The 16,220-nt window shown below is 39.2% G+C and overlaps 1 protein-coding gene across 4 annotated transcripts in view; it reads left to right on the plus strand.

The window, feature by feature from the left end:
* Positions 1-16,220, plus strand: part of FIG4 (FIG4 phosphoinositide 5-phosphatase) — a 151,370-nt gene that overhangs the window by 59,625 nt on the left and 75,525 nt on the right. For all 4 annotated transcript variants that reach the window (XR_012655524.1, XM_032774671.2, XM_075063880.1 and 1 more), the window contains exons 11-14: positions 9,270-9,403; positions 11,568-11,684; positions 13,031-13,076; positions 14,649-14,797. Coding sequence is in view for 3 of the 4 variants with exons in the window: in XM_032774671.2 (XP_032630562.1) it covers positions 9,270-9,403; positions 11,568-11,684; positions 13,031-13,076; positions 14,649-14,797 (446 nt within the window). In the remaining variant the exon portion in view is untranslated. The remainder of the gene's footprint in view (positions 1-9,269; positions 9,404-11,567; positions 11,685-13,030; positions 13,077-14,648; positions 14,798-16,220) is intronic.

The following is a 16,220-nucleotide window of genomic DNA, read 5'->3' on the forward strand; positions in this document are numbered from 1 at the left end:
AACAGTATTTGAATCCAATACCTTCATAAGCCAGTCACTTTATTGAAAATGCCAAACAGATGTTGATTAGCATCTAGGGGGCGCAACTTTTTCTGAGAATGAAAAACACTGTAAATATATCCTGCACAGGGACCAATTTGTTTCCTCCCTATTCTTGGAGGAAGAAAAGTGATGGCAGTAAGGATCCAATCATACTGAGAAGTTGCATGCAAAGAACATTGCTCACTTTGGTAGATTACTGAATTGTGTCTTTAAACAAATGAGCTGAACAAAATTAGGTACAGTTTTATCTCTCTCTCTAATCTTGGATTTAACTGTATAATTCATGTTTGCATTTATAAAAAGGCATTAATACTTTGAACATAAATTAAAAAGAACACTTGGAAGAGAATAAATTTTGAACTTTTGAATAATTCAATCAAACTGCAGTATATCTATGCAAAATATAATGAAAAAGTGAATGTTTAATGTATGTTTTGCCTCTCAACAAAGTTCAGAGCAGAAAAGGAGGAATTTCATCTTAATATTTGTGTTACTAACTGCTTCATAACTTTTGTGACAATATGGGTAAAATATATACGTTTTAAAGAAAATAAATGCAATTGTAATAACAATAAAATGGTTTAATAGACCTAATTAATTATACAATGCCTATGTAGAAAAGAAATAGTTGCAGAAGAGAGATATGGCTATTGCTGATGTATTTTAATTGATTTTTATTTGGATAATACATACTTGATAAAAGAACCATCATATGTCATTGCAGTGTATTCTTCATTAGATTGTAGTATACTTAATACTGTGTCATAGGAATCTTTCATTTAATTATATCTAATTTCATATTCTCTCTTAATCTTCCTCGTTGTTGTTCCATTGTAGTATGTTGTAGAGATATGTTCAGTTTAGAAAGGACGTCTTATATGCATGCAATATAAGTTTCTCATTTAAAAAAACTGAAAAAATACAAAAGGCTGATTTTGAGAATCTGTAAGCTGAAGTAGTAAATAGCAAAGTCCCATTATTTTCTATTTCTTAAAGCTTTTTTGTTTGAGTGTGCTTTTAAGAATCAGCACATGAATCTGTGGTAAACAACTTGAGAGATACTTTATTGACAGGAAAATGATTCTCTTATTTATAGATTTAGTTTTCAAAGGCCAGCACTAAAATGTGAATCCAGATTCACATGACCCTGACATGTGAATCATTATGTGCTTTTATTCACAAGGCTTTTGTAGTGTGACTGAAAATGTGTCTCTGTAGGTGCTCAATACTAGCATGCTAAAATTAATGCTCTTCTACTACTTATGTGCAGTGGGGAAAATTGTATTTTCCTATGCATGTATGTGTTGATCCAACTTCAGCACAACCACTGAGCATTTTTACCTCAGGTTCTCTTTCTCTTTGGAGAATTCTTAAAGGTTAGTGAGTTTATAAATGGCTTCTGCTTTTCTGTGCAATGTGGAAAGTGGTAGTAATTAGTAACAAATTGTATGTGCTGTTGCTGGGATTTGTTTATATAATTACACACAGAAAACTATGAGAAAAGAACATTAAGCTTGCAAAGCCAAGGACTCAAAGTTGAGATGCCAGAATTAAGGTTGCCTGTACTTGTCCATCGTGCAGTGGGCAAATTCCACTAAGATAGAAGATATCTGTTCTGTTTCAGAAAGTCTCACATCCCAAGCAGGTTCTCAGTTTCCCTTTCCTTCTCTGCAAAAACCCACAAGTCAAGAAATGCAATGCTGAAGATTCATCTTCTGGCGCAATCTGAATGGCATTGGATCCAGAAGACACGAGCTCCAAGACCCATCTAACAGTCAAGTCTATATCTTCCAGTGAATTCGATGCTTTAGATATAAAAGCAGGGTGTTGAATGAGGTCACCTCAAACACTGATGAAGGACCTCTGTCCTCCATAGAATACCACCCCCCAAAAAAAAGAGAATCAGAGGCCAAACAACTCTTCTTCCTACTGCCTAAGGACTTCTCCTTCTAGTCCCCAGACAAGGCAGTAGCCTCAGTACCTATACCAGCACTGGATGATTTCAAGATCTTTCAAGAACTCCTGGTGCAGATCAGAGATGCCCTTGGCATTGTGACTTTGGTCATCTCCCATAAGTCTCGTAACCTGCTTATCATATTGTTGACCACTGATCTCACCAGGATTGCCCTCCACATGAATGAAAGCCTCCTAGATCTGGCAAGAACCTTGTGGCAAATGCCAACAACTTATAACACCATAAGTGAAACATGTAGAGAAATAATACAGGTATCCTCTCCACACCTGGGATTCAAGTACTTTTACACCCACCAGGACTCATCTCTAAGGGCAAGAATCCTAGATGCTTAGATACTTTTGGAGCAAGGCCAGCTGCCAGGCTTTATTGACCAAATATGACTTTTTAACCATGGACAGGGTGACATCTTTCCAGGCCAGGCTGCCTCACAAAAGAGAGGAGCTGAAAAACACTAAAAGAAGGCCAGCTGGTGGCCAAGATAGCCCTGCAGGCAGCGATGGATATCTGTGACACGCCATCCAGGTCTATGACTGCCTGCATATGACCATGCAGAGAGTTGTGTAGCTCCAAGCCTCATGTATCCCTCACAAGGTACAAGCCATGAATGATGGCTTGCTCATTGAGGGCTCAGAGCTGTTCATCGAACTAACTGATAGCACCCTACATTTACTGGAAGATTCCAAAGTGACCCTGTGTTTCTTGGCGATCTACGCTTCCCCATCCTCAATCACACAGCCCTCAGCCATTGCACCAGCAGAGACCATGTCCCCTATTTTACCACAGACAAATGTAGTACCCTGACAGAAACATTTGAGGTAGAACAAGGGGAGTCAACTCTCCTCAACTTTGGCCCCACATTCCATAATGATAGCCTGTCAGCAAATTTGATGGGAGGTCAAGATCTGCTTAGGAACCAATTCAGAGAGCATAACCTTTGGAAGTCACCTGAACCGATTCCACTGGTTGTGATCTGCTGGAGATCGCAGCCTGGGGCTACCCCATCACCATTCCTCTTCAGGGATCCTGATCATGAGAACCTATTACAATAGAAATGGCCTCAGTCCATCACGTGACATCATGTTGATACCCAAGTAGTTCATCAGCAGGGTTGAAACCATTAGATCCACTCTTAGGTATGCCATTTTCAGTTTACAGAGTAACTGATCGTAGGTTATTAACCTCTTTATGAACCAGTACCAGAGAGAGATGGGACACTTTGCCAGCAGGTTTTGGAGATACTTGCAGACAGCAGAGGCTGTGAAACTCAAGAATCTGTTCTTCCATTCCAAGCCTGAGGGAAGTGTGCTGTAGGGCAGTGGTTCTCAACCTTTTTCTTTCTGAGGCCCCCTCTAAAATGCTATAAAAACTCCAAGGCCCAGCTGTGCCACAACTGTTTGGTTTTTTTTGCATATAAAAGCCAGGGCCAGTGTTAAGTGGTAGCAAGCAGGGCAATTGCCAGGGGCCCCGCACCACAAGGTTTCGGCTTCAGCCCTGATGGTCAGGCTCAGGGCCCAGGGCTGCAGTCCTGCACGGTGGGACTTTGGCTTTCTGCCCTGGGCTCTAGGAAGTCTAATGCTGGCTATGCTTGGCAGACTCTCTGAAACCTGCTCTTGGCCCCTCAGGGGGCCCTAGACCCCTGGTTGAGAACCACTGCTCTAAAGGGCATAGACTCTATTGCCCATTTCCTCCAAGCTGACCCTTTCTATGCCATCCTCTTCAACCTGTCCCAGTCTTATCTACCTGAGCTCTGACTCTTTGTCCCAGTCCCATAGTCCCATTCTCCTCACATACTCAATCCCATTCCTCAGGCCTCACCCCTTCAGATTCCAGAACCAGTGTCCCACTGCTGGTACTCAGTTTCCTTGCCCAGGTAGTCTCAGTTCTCTCCCCAAATCCCTGATTTGTTGGTCTCTCTCCTCCCTGGCTGTGTCACCCCCACTGACTCCCAGTCCCATCCAATCTGTGTGTGTCCTCAGCTCCCCTGACTTCTTGTCACAGTCTCTCTGTGCCCAGCTAGTCCCAGTTCACCCCCACCCCAGCTCTTTATCAGATGTCTCCATTTCCCCCCAGCCCTGTAGTTCCTAAACTTAGTCTTCTTGCCCAGCCAATCTCAGTTTACACCGTAGCCCCAGTCTCCATCCCTCAGGTTCCTTGTCCCAATCTACTCACCAAGTCCTCCCTCCACCCTGGCTCTTGTCTCGTCTGTATTTGAATCAGATGACTTCCTCCTTCATACTGTCTTGATGCCAGCAGGTGGGGGGAGGAGAGGTTTGCTTATAGAGACCACAGGAGAGACAGGCTTCCTTACTCAGTTCTGGTACCTGGACCCATCCCAGCCTGCAGCAGCCATTATAGCAAAAGTGTTCTTTAGCTCTGGGATGGAGCATGCTCACTGCTCTGTGGAACAAGTGTATGTAGAATCTGGTCAGCACTAGAAACTGGGAGAAAACGGAGCATGGTCAGTGAGGATGGATTCTTTAGAGATTTAAGCTATTAAACTCTAGCAAGTCTCTGAGTATGTGAAAACTGATTTTATTTTTTTATTTTTCCCCAGAGGTTTATAACTTGGCCAAATTTGGGCAAATTTTCCAAAGGCTCATTTCTGACACAAAGGATACCATTGTCATATTTCAAAGCATGGTGGCGGTAGAACTTTCCAAAGAAAAGGCCACCTAAATTTTACCGTGGAATAACTTAGTTTCTTCTAATCTTGTTCTTGGAAACCATTGAACCATTTTGGTTGAGCCTTAAAAAAAAAAATTCAGCCTCAGTGAGCAGAGCACCCAGCCCAGTTGGGATCAAGGCTCTGCACACTCTGGTTGTCTGGCTTAATCCTGGGGAAAGGAGGGGGCCCATGAGACCCGTCTCTGGCAAAGGGTGATGCAATTTAAGGCCATTGCTTCTTGTCCTATCCTCAGAGATTGAGGAGAACAATTTTTCTCTCTCCCTTGTAACAACCTTTTATGTACTTGAAAACTGTTATGTCCCCTCTGTCTTCTCTTTCCCAGACTGACCAAACCTTATTTTTTCCATCTTCCCTCATAGGTCATGTTTTCTAGATCTTTACACATTTTTGTTGCTCTTCTCTGGACTTTCTCCAGTTGGTCCACATCTTTCCTGAAATGTGACACACAGAACTGGACACAATACTTCAGTTGAGGCCTAATCAGTGTGGAGTAGAGCAGAATTCCTTTTCGTGTCTTTTTTACAATACTTCTGCTAATACATCCCAGAATGTTTGCTTTTTTTGCAACAGTGTTACATTGACTCATATTTAGCTTGTGATCCACTATGACCCCCAGATCCCTTTCTGAAATACTCTTCCCTAGGCAGTCATTTCCCTTTTTGTATGTGTGCAACTGATTGTTCCTTCCTAAGTGGACTACTTTTAATTTATCCTTATTGAATTTCATCCTGTTTACTTCAGACCATTTCTCACTTTTCATGTCTTTCTTTCCTCTCCCTTCCCGCACTCTTCTTTTTATTTCCCTATTCCTCAGATGGTTATGCTTCCCACCTCAGCAGTATCCATTGATAGCTATGTTACCTGCAGATTCTGTACATAGCATCTTGTAGTTCTCAGTAACAATCATACTTGTTAAAATGTACAGCTTTTTTCTGTCTGTCTAGTTTATAAATCTGATCTAGTTTGTATAATAGTGGACATCAGTAGTGCCTATTATAGTTAAGAGTTGCAGAACAGCTTCCACTTTTTAGTCACTATTGACAGAATGAGAACATTCTGAAAATTTGCCTTTTGGGGTTAAACTTGCTATGCTTAGTCTCTGATCATTTTTGGAATGTTGTAGGAAAATTCATCCATAAATGTTTCTCAGGAGTGTACAGAGAGTGAGAATACTTTCTCCCTTTAAAATAATAATAATTCTTACCATGCTTTTTGAGCCATGTTACAGCAAAAATGGCTTATGTTAGAAACTTGTCATGAAAGTAGTCATAATTAAGGTACTGTTTGGTTTGAAATATATTACTTTTGATTTAAAAAGGTACAACTATTTGAAAATTATTTCTACGTTGACTGTAGAAAATGTCCTTTAGTACAGAGTAAAATAGAGACACTGCACAGTGTGTAACAAGTTAAATGTTCATTTGTTAATTTGAAAAAGCTATAAGAATATAGCTAGTCTAAACAGCTCTGGAGTCAGAGAGCATATGAGATCTGCTGGTGGAGCTTGTAAGTTCTGGAACTGAATTAACTTCATTTTCCTCCCTTCTATCCTCTTTTATTTCCTCTTAAAAAGTTATGTAGAAAATGGAATTAAAAGCTCTGTTGATGCAACCTTGGATTCCATACTTAAAAATCTCGAATCTGATATCAAAATGTTCAGATTCCAGCAGTATTATTAACTTTTTGGTGCCAGGGTGGAGACAAATCAATTAAAAATCGATTTTTTTAAAATTTAAATTGAATACAGATTTATTTTAAAAAACCGTCTTTATAATTAAACTTGAAATTGACATCCTCTGTTATGGCCTGGGCTTACTATAATTGGTTAAAATTTCACGTTTAAAAATTAAACAGTACATGTTTCCTGCCAGACTTTAAAGGAAAGCCACCACTGAACAGTGAAAGTCACTGTGTGAGCGCCTGGAACTAGACTTTGTTGAACTGCCTAAGCCAGCTTTTAACATCAATAGCCTTTTCCGCAGGTGCAGAGAGAATATTTTCTTCATTTTAGTTTATTCAACTAATTCAGTTCAGTGACTGGTTCAGCTGAAGTTAAACCAACTGGAAGTTGAAAAATCAGGAAAGTTTTTGTTTTCTCTTTCCAATTGTGATAGACTCAGGCCAGCTGGGTACAGCAGAATAGCAGAAGGCAGATATACTGGCCAATGGGTTAACAGTTTTCTTTTCCCTTGACTGACCAGAGCAGGGGCTTCTCCATGCTAATGAGAACACCTGACTCTAATTAACCTGCAAAGAGTCAGGTGAGGCCATTCAGTTAATTTGACCACCTGACTCTAATTAAGGTCCTGCTGATACTATAAAAAGGGCTCACTTCAGTCAGAGAGAGAGGAGCCAGGGGCGAGTAAGTGCGGCTGAAGGACTGGTTAGTGAAAACTCCCTCAGACCATCGTTAAAGGAGCCCTAAGGTAAAGGTGAAGAAGGGAGAAGCAGGAGCTGTGGGGAAGTGGCCCGGGGAAATGTAGCAACTCTGGCAGTGAAAGGTTGGCTGCCAACAGCTGCTACCATTAGGGTCCCTGGGCTGGAACCCAGAGTAGAGGGCGGGCCCAGGTTCCCCCCAACCCACCACTACAAGAACATCTCCTGGGAGGGGAAGTCAGGCCCCTATCAGGACAGGAGGCTGAACAGAGACTCTGGGAGTTCTCTCACCAACCTCCTTGCAGGCCTATGATGAAAAGGGCTCAGTAGACTGTAACCGTGGCCCTAGAGAGAGAGAGGCTACATGGAGGGTCACAGTTGAGCCACTGAGGCTAGCATAAACCGCCTAGAAGCGCAGAACCCAGGGGAGCAAGGTCGGAGCTCTGCCACACAATCTTTGGATAAAAAGCAGGTGTGAGAGAATGAGATCTACTAGCTCTAAAGCGGAGGTGGGCAAACTACGGCCCGTGGGCCACATCCGGCCCACAGGACCTTCCGGCCCAGCCTCTGAGCTCCTGCTCCGGAAGGCTCGCCCCTTCCCCTCCCCCACAGCCTCAGCGTGCAGCGCTGCTGGCACAATGCTTGAGGTGGCTGGGCAGTGCAGCTGCAGAAACCGCCCTGACTCTGTGCGCTCTGTGCTGTGCAGTGGCATGGCTGGCTCCAGCCAGGCAGTGCAGCTGTAGCATGGCCAGCCACCAGTGCTCCAGGCAGGGAGCAAAGGGGGTTGGATAAAGGGCAGAGGAGTTTGGGGTGGTGGTCAGAGGGTGGGGGTGTGGATAAGGGTCGGGACAGTCAGAGGGTGGGGAACAGGAAGGTTGAATGAGTGCAGGGTCCTGGGGGGCAGTCAGGAAGAAGGTGGGGGTTGGATGGGGCAGCAGGAGGCAGTAAGGGGCAGGGGTTCTGGGGGCAGTCAGGGAGAAGGAGTGGTTGGATGGGGCAGGGGTCCTGGGGCTGAGGTGCAGTCAAGAATGAGAGGAGGAGTTGGATGGGGTGGCAGGGGGCAGTCGGATGGGGGTTCTGGGGACAGGGAGTGGGGGAGGGGTAGATGGGGCAGCGCTCCCAGGGAGTGCCGTCAGGGGGTGAGAAGCAGGGTGGGATAGGGGGCAGGGGCTGGGCCACGCCTGGCTGTTTGGGGAGGCACATCCTCCCCTAACCGGCCCTCCATACAATTTCCAAAACTCGATGCTGCCCCCAGGCCAAAAAGTTTGCTTGTCCCTGTTCTAAAGTTTTGAAGAGCATGGTGACCAGAGACAGTCAGTTCAATTCACTACTTTCTTTGTTTAATTATTCAGTTAGTTTTTAAATGCAAAACATGTTTTGATAATTTATTATGTATCCAGCTCCAAAGGTAGTTTTATTTTACTAATAAAAAAATAAAATGCTATTTTGTGCATTTTAATTGAATTTTAATTTCTATCCAGATAGAGCTTGACACAAATCACAAGTAACAAATTAATCTAGTAAATAAGAAAGGCATCTTTCACTATTTTCTAATATGAAAAATGTAAAAACTAAGTCTAAATAAATGTTAATCCATGTAATTGCTTAAACAAATGTATATAGATATAGTGTATCCTCCTGGTTAGCTAAAAGAAGAACCAAATTTAGTGTAAAGGCTATATATAGTTACAAATCAATATACTTTAATGGTTACCAATCCAAAGACTCAATCTTGCTTTCAGAAAACGAAAAAGTAGAAATATGAAACAAGTTTAAAAATTATGATTTAAACCAAAGTTTCCTGCTTGCTGATTTCAATATTAACAAAAATCAGTGATTTAAATAAATCTACCCATTTTTTGCACATATATACTATGGCTATTCTAATGTATTTCATAATATAATTCTGTTTATCATAGATTATAAAGCCTAATATACTATTTAGAATTTTACTGAATTTCCTGATGTTTGATCATTTTTAACCATCTGCCTTAATGTTGCATAAATGCTCCCCTGCCCCCGACCCTTTTCTTATGCATGCTGCTTTTCTTCCTGTTTTACACCTATAAACTATGAAATACTAAAATCGGGGATGGTGGGGTGTGAGGGAGAGATTGTATAAAAACATTTTAACATTTAGACCTGTTACCTCAAAAATGTTAATGCTATTTTTTTCTGGCTTTGATTAAGGAACGTGAAAAAAGAAAGCATGAAAGGATTCTGAGTGAAGAACTTGTTGGTGCAGTGACATATCTCAATCAATTTTTACCCCCAGAACATGCTATTGTGTATATTCCTTGGGATATGGCCAAATACACAAAAAGGTAGGCAAATTTTCTCTGCATGAATGTCGTCATAGTTCATAAGTGATCAGTGACAGGGATAAATGTTTTTTAAATTTCTTTGCTATATCTTGCCAGTGTGAGGGTGGTTTTAGGAGCATATTATATTAGGAACATTTTTACAGGTGTGAGGAGGGAGGACGTTCTGTTTCATGAAGGATTTTGAGATTTCAAAATTTGGTTGGTTTGTTCCAAAAATCTGGTGAAAACCAAAATTTGAAATGACCTAAAATTTTCCTTAGGAGAAAAAAGCCTTATTACAGGTCAATTGAAATGTTTTGACAAAATAATTTTGTTTTTATTTGTATTATAATGCAAAATTAAATTTTGAAACAGTCATTTCAGGGAAAAACAAAATGAAAACGTACCATTCCAAAAATGTGTAAGTAGGATATTTTGACATTCTCAGAACTTTTTTCTAATTTTCTTCCAAAAAAGATATTCAGGTGAAATCAATCTGATTTCATGAATCTTTTTGATATCAACAGAACCAACCATTCTGATGCAATATAGCTCCGCCTAAGTTTCTCTAACCACTCCTATTTTATCATTATGTATTTTTATCCGTCAGATGATTTGTACCTCTCCAAGCCTTTTGATACATGCCATTTTTGTCTTCCACAAGTATCTTTATCTGTACTTACCAAAGCTGCTGTTTCAGCCTAATTTTGAAAATGTTTTTCTTCGCTGCCTTTGTGCATTCCCATTTGTGGAATATGTCACATGCATGTTGAGCCTGTGGAATATCCTTGAAAAGCCATGTCGTGGGAGGTTCATGAGTGATCTAGGATGAGGGTGACATCATTGCCCTACACCAGGGGTTGGCAACCTTTCAGAAGTGCTGTGCCGACTCTTCATTTATTCACTCTAATTTAAGGTTTCATGTGCCAGTAATACATTTTAATGTTTTTAGAAGGTCTCTTTCTATAAGTCTATAATATATAACTAAACTATTGTTGTATGTAAAGTAAATAAGGTTTTTTAGATGCTTAAAAAGCTTCATTTAAAATTGAATTAAAATGCAGAGCCCCCTGGACCGGTGGCCAGGACCTGGGTAGTGTGAGTGCTATTGAAAATCAGCTCGCATGCTGCCTTCGGCACGTGTGCCATAGGTTGCCTACCCCTGCCCTACACTATGTAAGGCAGCACATCCTCCAACTGCATCAGTTCCATTGCTGCAGAGAGTTAACTGAACCTTGTTTTTATGTCCTCGGGCTAGATTATTATAGTCTAATTCTTTTATCCTTCAGTAATTAACAATTTTTAGTTAGTGTAGTATGGGTTATCGTAACCTAGATATCTACCTTGGGTAGTCCCTAGGCCATGAGTACTGTAGGAGCTTCAAGAAATGTCGTGTCCATGTCAGATGCCTCATATGCCAGGGTTGGGGGACAGACTGTGAATCCCAGTGTGTGGTTAGTCATGTCTTCACTTTCCACACATTTGAGGGAGACACATTTGTGTGATGACCTGGGTAACTATAGGCCAGTTAGTCTGACATCAGTCCCAGCCAAAATAAGGGGGAAAAGTCGATACGTGTTTAAATTAATAAAGATAGGAATATAATTAATATAATCAATAAACATTTTTTATTAAAAATAAATCTTGTCAAACAAACCAGATTTCATTCTTTGCAATTAAGGTTTGGTTGCTAATGGTAACTACAATACTTATACTTTTGGAAACCATTTGACTTAGTACCACCACATGACATTCTGATTTTAAAAAATTGGCAATCTATACAGTTTTAATAAAGCATATTAAATAGTTTATGAACTAGATGACTGATAGATATCGAGAAATCATTTTCAGCAAAGATTCATCATTGAATGGGGGCATTTCTAATGGGGTTTTACAATCATTGGTACTAGGCCTGAAGCTATTCAACATTTTCATCAATGATCTGGAATTAATTATAAAATCACTGATGATAAAATGTAGATGATGCAAAGATTGGTGGAATGGTAAATTTTAATCATTTACCAATGTCCCTTTTTAATTATGTGAAGTGAGAAAAACTGGCATGAAAACACTGTTACTGACATAATGTTTGGTCAGTAGATATGAAAGAAAATCACTGACAGGAGACTTTCCAACCAGTGAAAATTAGAGAACAGTATTCAATATTTGTTTTTTCTCCCCATAGCAAACTGTGTAATGTCCTGGATAGATTGAATGTAATTGCGGAAAGTGTAGTGAAGAGAACAGGATTCTTTGTAAATCGTCCTGATTCCTACTGCAGCATCTTGCGGCCAGATGAAAAGTATGTATGAAAACAAGAAAAGGAAACAGGGTAGGATGAGTTTGTGGTGGGGGGGCGGGGGGCAGGATGAGTGTACATAAACCTGTGTGTGTGTGTGTATAAATATACACACACCTGCTTATACACATGAAATATTCCTAAATCCCTGCAATATGTACACTCTCTCTAACATGGCTTTTTAAGGATTGCAGTAATGTGAAAATTATAATTTAATGTCCAGTTAGAGTGAAAAAGACTGCAACCAAAGGGACATAGTCTATAATTATCCACACACTGAACAAGTATAAAATATGCTGCTAATTATGCTACTTGTATCTTCAGGGTAAATGTGTACTTGTGAAATTTGGTGTAGTTGGTGGTTCTTGCTACAATAAACACTTTACAGATTAAGTCTGAAGTGTTCATTTTCCCCCTTTATGTTTAAACAATTCTTGAATTCTTGAAAGATATAACAAACAGTTCTTTGTTCTCAGAACAGCTTCTTTTGCTGCTTCGGGGCATGCACTTCATGTTGTACTGCATATCTTGCTTTCAAGCATGCAATATCTGAACAGATAAAACAAGCACAATTTTGAATTTAAAGAAAGCATTTTCTAAGGAGTGCCAGGAAATACACCTGTCATCTAAACTTGCTAGTTCCTACTCTTGTATACATTGTAAGAAATTCATATTTTTAGAAAAAAATTAAAAAATGTCTAGGGAAGACAGATTATTTTTTATTATAACTTTTTAGAACATTACAGAAGTTATCTGATACGCTGTATGTTCCCAAATCTCTAAACTGCAAATAAGTTATTTAATTTTCAAATTAATGATAAAATGGGATATGAAATCAGTTTTTACTTTGAAACCTCAATTCAGCCCTCATTGATTTATGACATAATTGAAATGTATGTATTTTATGCAATTTTTTAGGCTTATTATGGAAAATTCCTTCAACCTGTCCATAAACATTAGTTAAAAAATATTTTATGTGATCACTTTCCCAACTTGGAGGGAAATCTCTGTATTCTGATAAGGTCTGTAACTTGCATTTTGGTTTGGAGGTGGGGAGAAGCATATTGTACTTGGCTTTCTTAGACTAATTTGTTGTGAGCCTTAGCACACGCTTATTCCAATACTGGACTTCTTGCATTGCAAGCTAATTGCAACCCATGTCCTACCAGATATGTATAGTCGCATTTTCACCCACTTGTGTATTTTCAACCACTCAGAGATTTCAGACTCATTTTTAGCAGGTTATTAAATTCTTCCCTCTATTTCACTGAGCCAGACACACATGACATGACCTATAATCCTTACATTAAGTAAACTTTGTAAGGCATGGTGTTTTGTTTCCCTTCCAGATGGAATGAACTGGGAGGTTTTGTTGTTCCCACTGGTCGCTTACAGGTATTGAAATAATATTGGTTTATTATTACAACAAAGTTTTATTGACGTAAGTCAGTAGTCTGATAGGACAGAATGCTTTCAAAGAGCCATCTACCATAGGTGCAGCAGGAAGTATTGTTCATGAATCAGTAGATGACTGTTTCTCCTCTGAGTCAGTACTTTACTAATATAAATATATATTTTATAGTAGCACCCAGAGCCTCCAAATGGGTTTAGGGTCACACTGTCTTTGGATGGTGCTAGAAAAAAATGTGCTGCTGGAAATATCTTCTTGCCAAATGAAATCTGAGAGAGATATATTACATTTTAAATTTAATTTCCATTTCTGAAGCTAGCAATAGTGGCACCAGTCTCGCTGAAAGTTGCTATCCTTTGTAACATTAACAGTACGTAGGCAACAAGCCACACAGTACAGTGCTTCTAATAATTTTTTACATCTTGTCTTATAATGAGAAAAAAATGCACTGTTCAATATTGAAAAAACTGCATTGTTCAAACATTAAAATTTTAGTTGTGTGGAATAAACATGCTTCAGTCTGATAGTAAATTCATGTACATGGAAACAAGCATTTAAAAGCATTCTCGTCTTCACATTGTTGCACATTGTATAATTATGGTTACAGTCAAAAATTAAACAAGCAGTTTGACTCAAAATACTGCTCTCTCTATGTATAGCATGGTGAAAGAATTACTGGTTTATGATTTTAAATATGGATGTCATGATTGTATATCTGCACACAAGATACAGTGTTGCTGAAGCATTATTTCCTTCTACTTATGTTCCTTTATAATTTTATACTTTACGTAATCTAGGGAACAAATGCTTAATTCCATATTAACAGAACATCAAGGGTCTGATATTTAAGGCTAAATAGCTGAGTGAGCCTAATTTTAATCTCTCTAAAAGAAAGAAGAACATGCAAGCCATTTGAATGTTGCCTTGATTTATACATCTTCAGGTATTGCATGCCTACCTGTGTGTAGTGCATTAACAAAATTAGCCATAAATCAGATCTCATTCATGTGAAAATATTATATGGTATTTATGCTTTCAGCTCTTCAGATTATAAAATACCAAGCCTTATGTAGGTATTATGGAATTGAAGAACACAGACACAGGTGGTATTTAGAAAGATATATGCAGATTGTAATCTTTAACAGAACTTGTACATCTGTTGCTTATGGATAGGAGTGTTGACAATATAAGCATCATTGTCCTATGGCCACAGCAATATGATAGCATGCTTTGTTTTTTAGATTTCAGCGTTAGTAGCAAGACTTAAAAATGGGAACTTTATTTTTACATTGCAGTGGCACCCAACATTTTTTTGCAATAAATCATAAGTTTGTTTATGCGAGGAAAGAAGAGTTTTTAGTGTTTCAGGAAGCTAATAGTGAAACTCTTTTGAACTGAAGCTTTAGCAGTTTTCTGTAACGTAGACAATTGCAGCCTAAATTATGGAAGATCTTGACCTATTCATGCAAGATTTTGAATAATTATTTGAGTAAGCATGAATGTAATGATTGGGAACTGGTTGAAGAATCTCTCATTTATTCTTACTTCTTTCCTAGACTGGTGTTCTTCGAACCAATTGTGTTGACTGTTTAGATCGCACTAACACAGCCCAGTTCATGGTGGGGAAGTGTGCTTTAGCCTATCAGCTCTATTCTTTGGGGTTGATTGATAAACCCAATCTGCAGTTTGACACAGATGCTGTTAGGTAAGATATTTCACTGTTAGTAAAATATGTTGGTTTTTTTCCTGGCATTAATTTTGTAACAAATATTAAACAGTTATCTTTTTCTGTGGCTTTTTATATTTTGTTTTCATAATTTTTCTTTAAGTGAAAATACTAATGTTTAAATCAAATTAATGTTCAGATCATTTTTTTTCAGCTAACTGAATTATCCATTCATCCCTCTGTATGACATTTAACATAGAAATCAATGTAACTTCAAGATTACCTTTATTTGATTAGTATGCTTATCAGGCTCCTTTTAGGATAACAGAACTGAGCACTTCTCTTTTGATGCTTAAAATTCAAACGTGAAAACTCTGTTCTTTAAATAAACATAATAAAAGTGTTTTATAAAGCTTTTAATTTTTGCTTTGCAGTTTGCCTTTAAAGTGAGCTAAGCATAATTTTTTGCCAGATGTTTCCACTAACCAGAAATACAATGCAGAGATACATTTCAACTTATTTTTCTTCATTTTCCTTTCTACAGTATCTTCTTGGTACATTTTGATGTATTGAAGAGGGGGCGGGGATGGAATGCATCCTTCTGCAACCTCTCTCTGAACATTTTCCGATTATACACATGTGCCTTTGATGCTGAAGTTGGAATCTTCTGAATATTAGTGACCATTAAAGCTTGCAAGAGTGTTCTCTCAGAGATTTGGACGTTTGGGCCTGATTGTATAAATATGAGGGACAATTGAGGCCACATTGTTTTCCTTATTATTGGAATAGAGACCTCTGAACTCATGGCTTCAGTTAGTTTAGTATTTCTTGCATAGTGTAGCTTATTGGAGCAGCAGGATTGAGGGAGAGATTTCCATTGTTTTTGTTTTAAAGTAAAGATTGACTATTACTCATAAAATCCTTTCTTGGTGTTCATGCAGATGGGGTGTTTGGTTTGTTCATAATACTGACTCTAATCAGTTTGGTGTTCTTAACTTCCTGTTAGCGCTGCTTGAATTTTCTGATAGCAGATTCAAAGCATTTGGGGTTTGAGGTGAGTCTCCTGTAATGGAAAGATGCCAGTCTCAGACCAACATGCTTGCCTTCATTGTTTTGAAGAAAGACATAGCTACAGTCTTTATCTGGTAGTCCCACAAAGGGAAGTGCCTGTCACTGTTCCTAGGGGAAGAATGGCTCCTCCTCGTCTTCCTCAGCGTTACTGCAGTCTTGGCTAAATGCTTTGGCATCAACAGTTATCTCTGCACAAGGGTGCTCCAGTGAAGGAACGTGAATCAGATCTGTATTCTGCTTCTAAGAAGCCTAAAAAGAAGACTGCTGGATCTCTGGAGTTGCAGGATCCAGAGATGGTGATGCATATGAAGAAGAAGCACCACATATCTGAGCGGTCTCTCCTATACTTATTCCCATTCAGAGAGTCATAATAAGCATAGATCTGGGAAGA

Source organism: Chelonoidis abingdonii, chromosome 3 (assembly GCF_003597395.2).
Source record: "Chelonoidis abingdonii isolate Lonesome George chromosome 3, CheloAbing_2.0, whole genome shotgun sequence".
NCBI lineage: Eukaryota > Metazoa > Chordata > Testudines > Testudinidae > Chelonoidis > Chelonoidis abingdonii.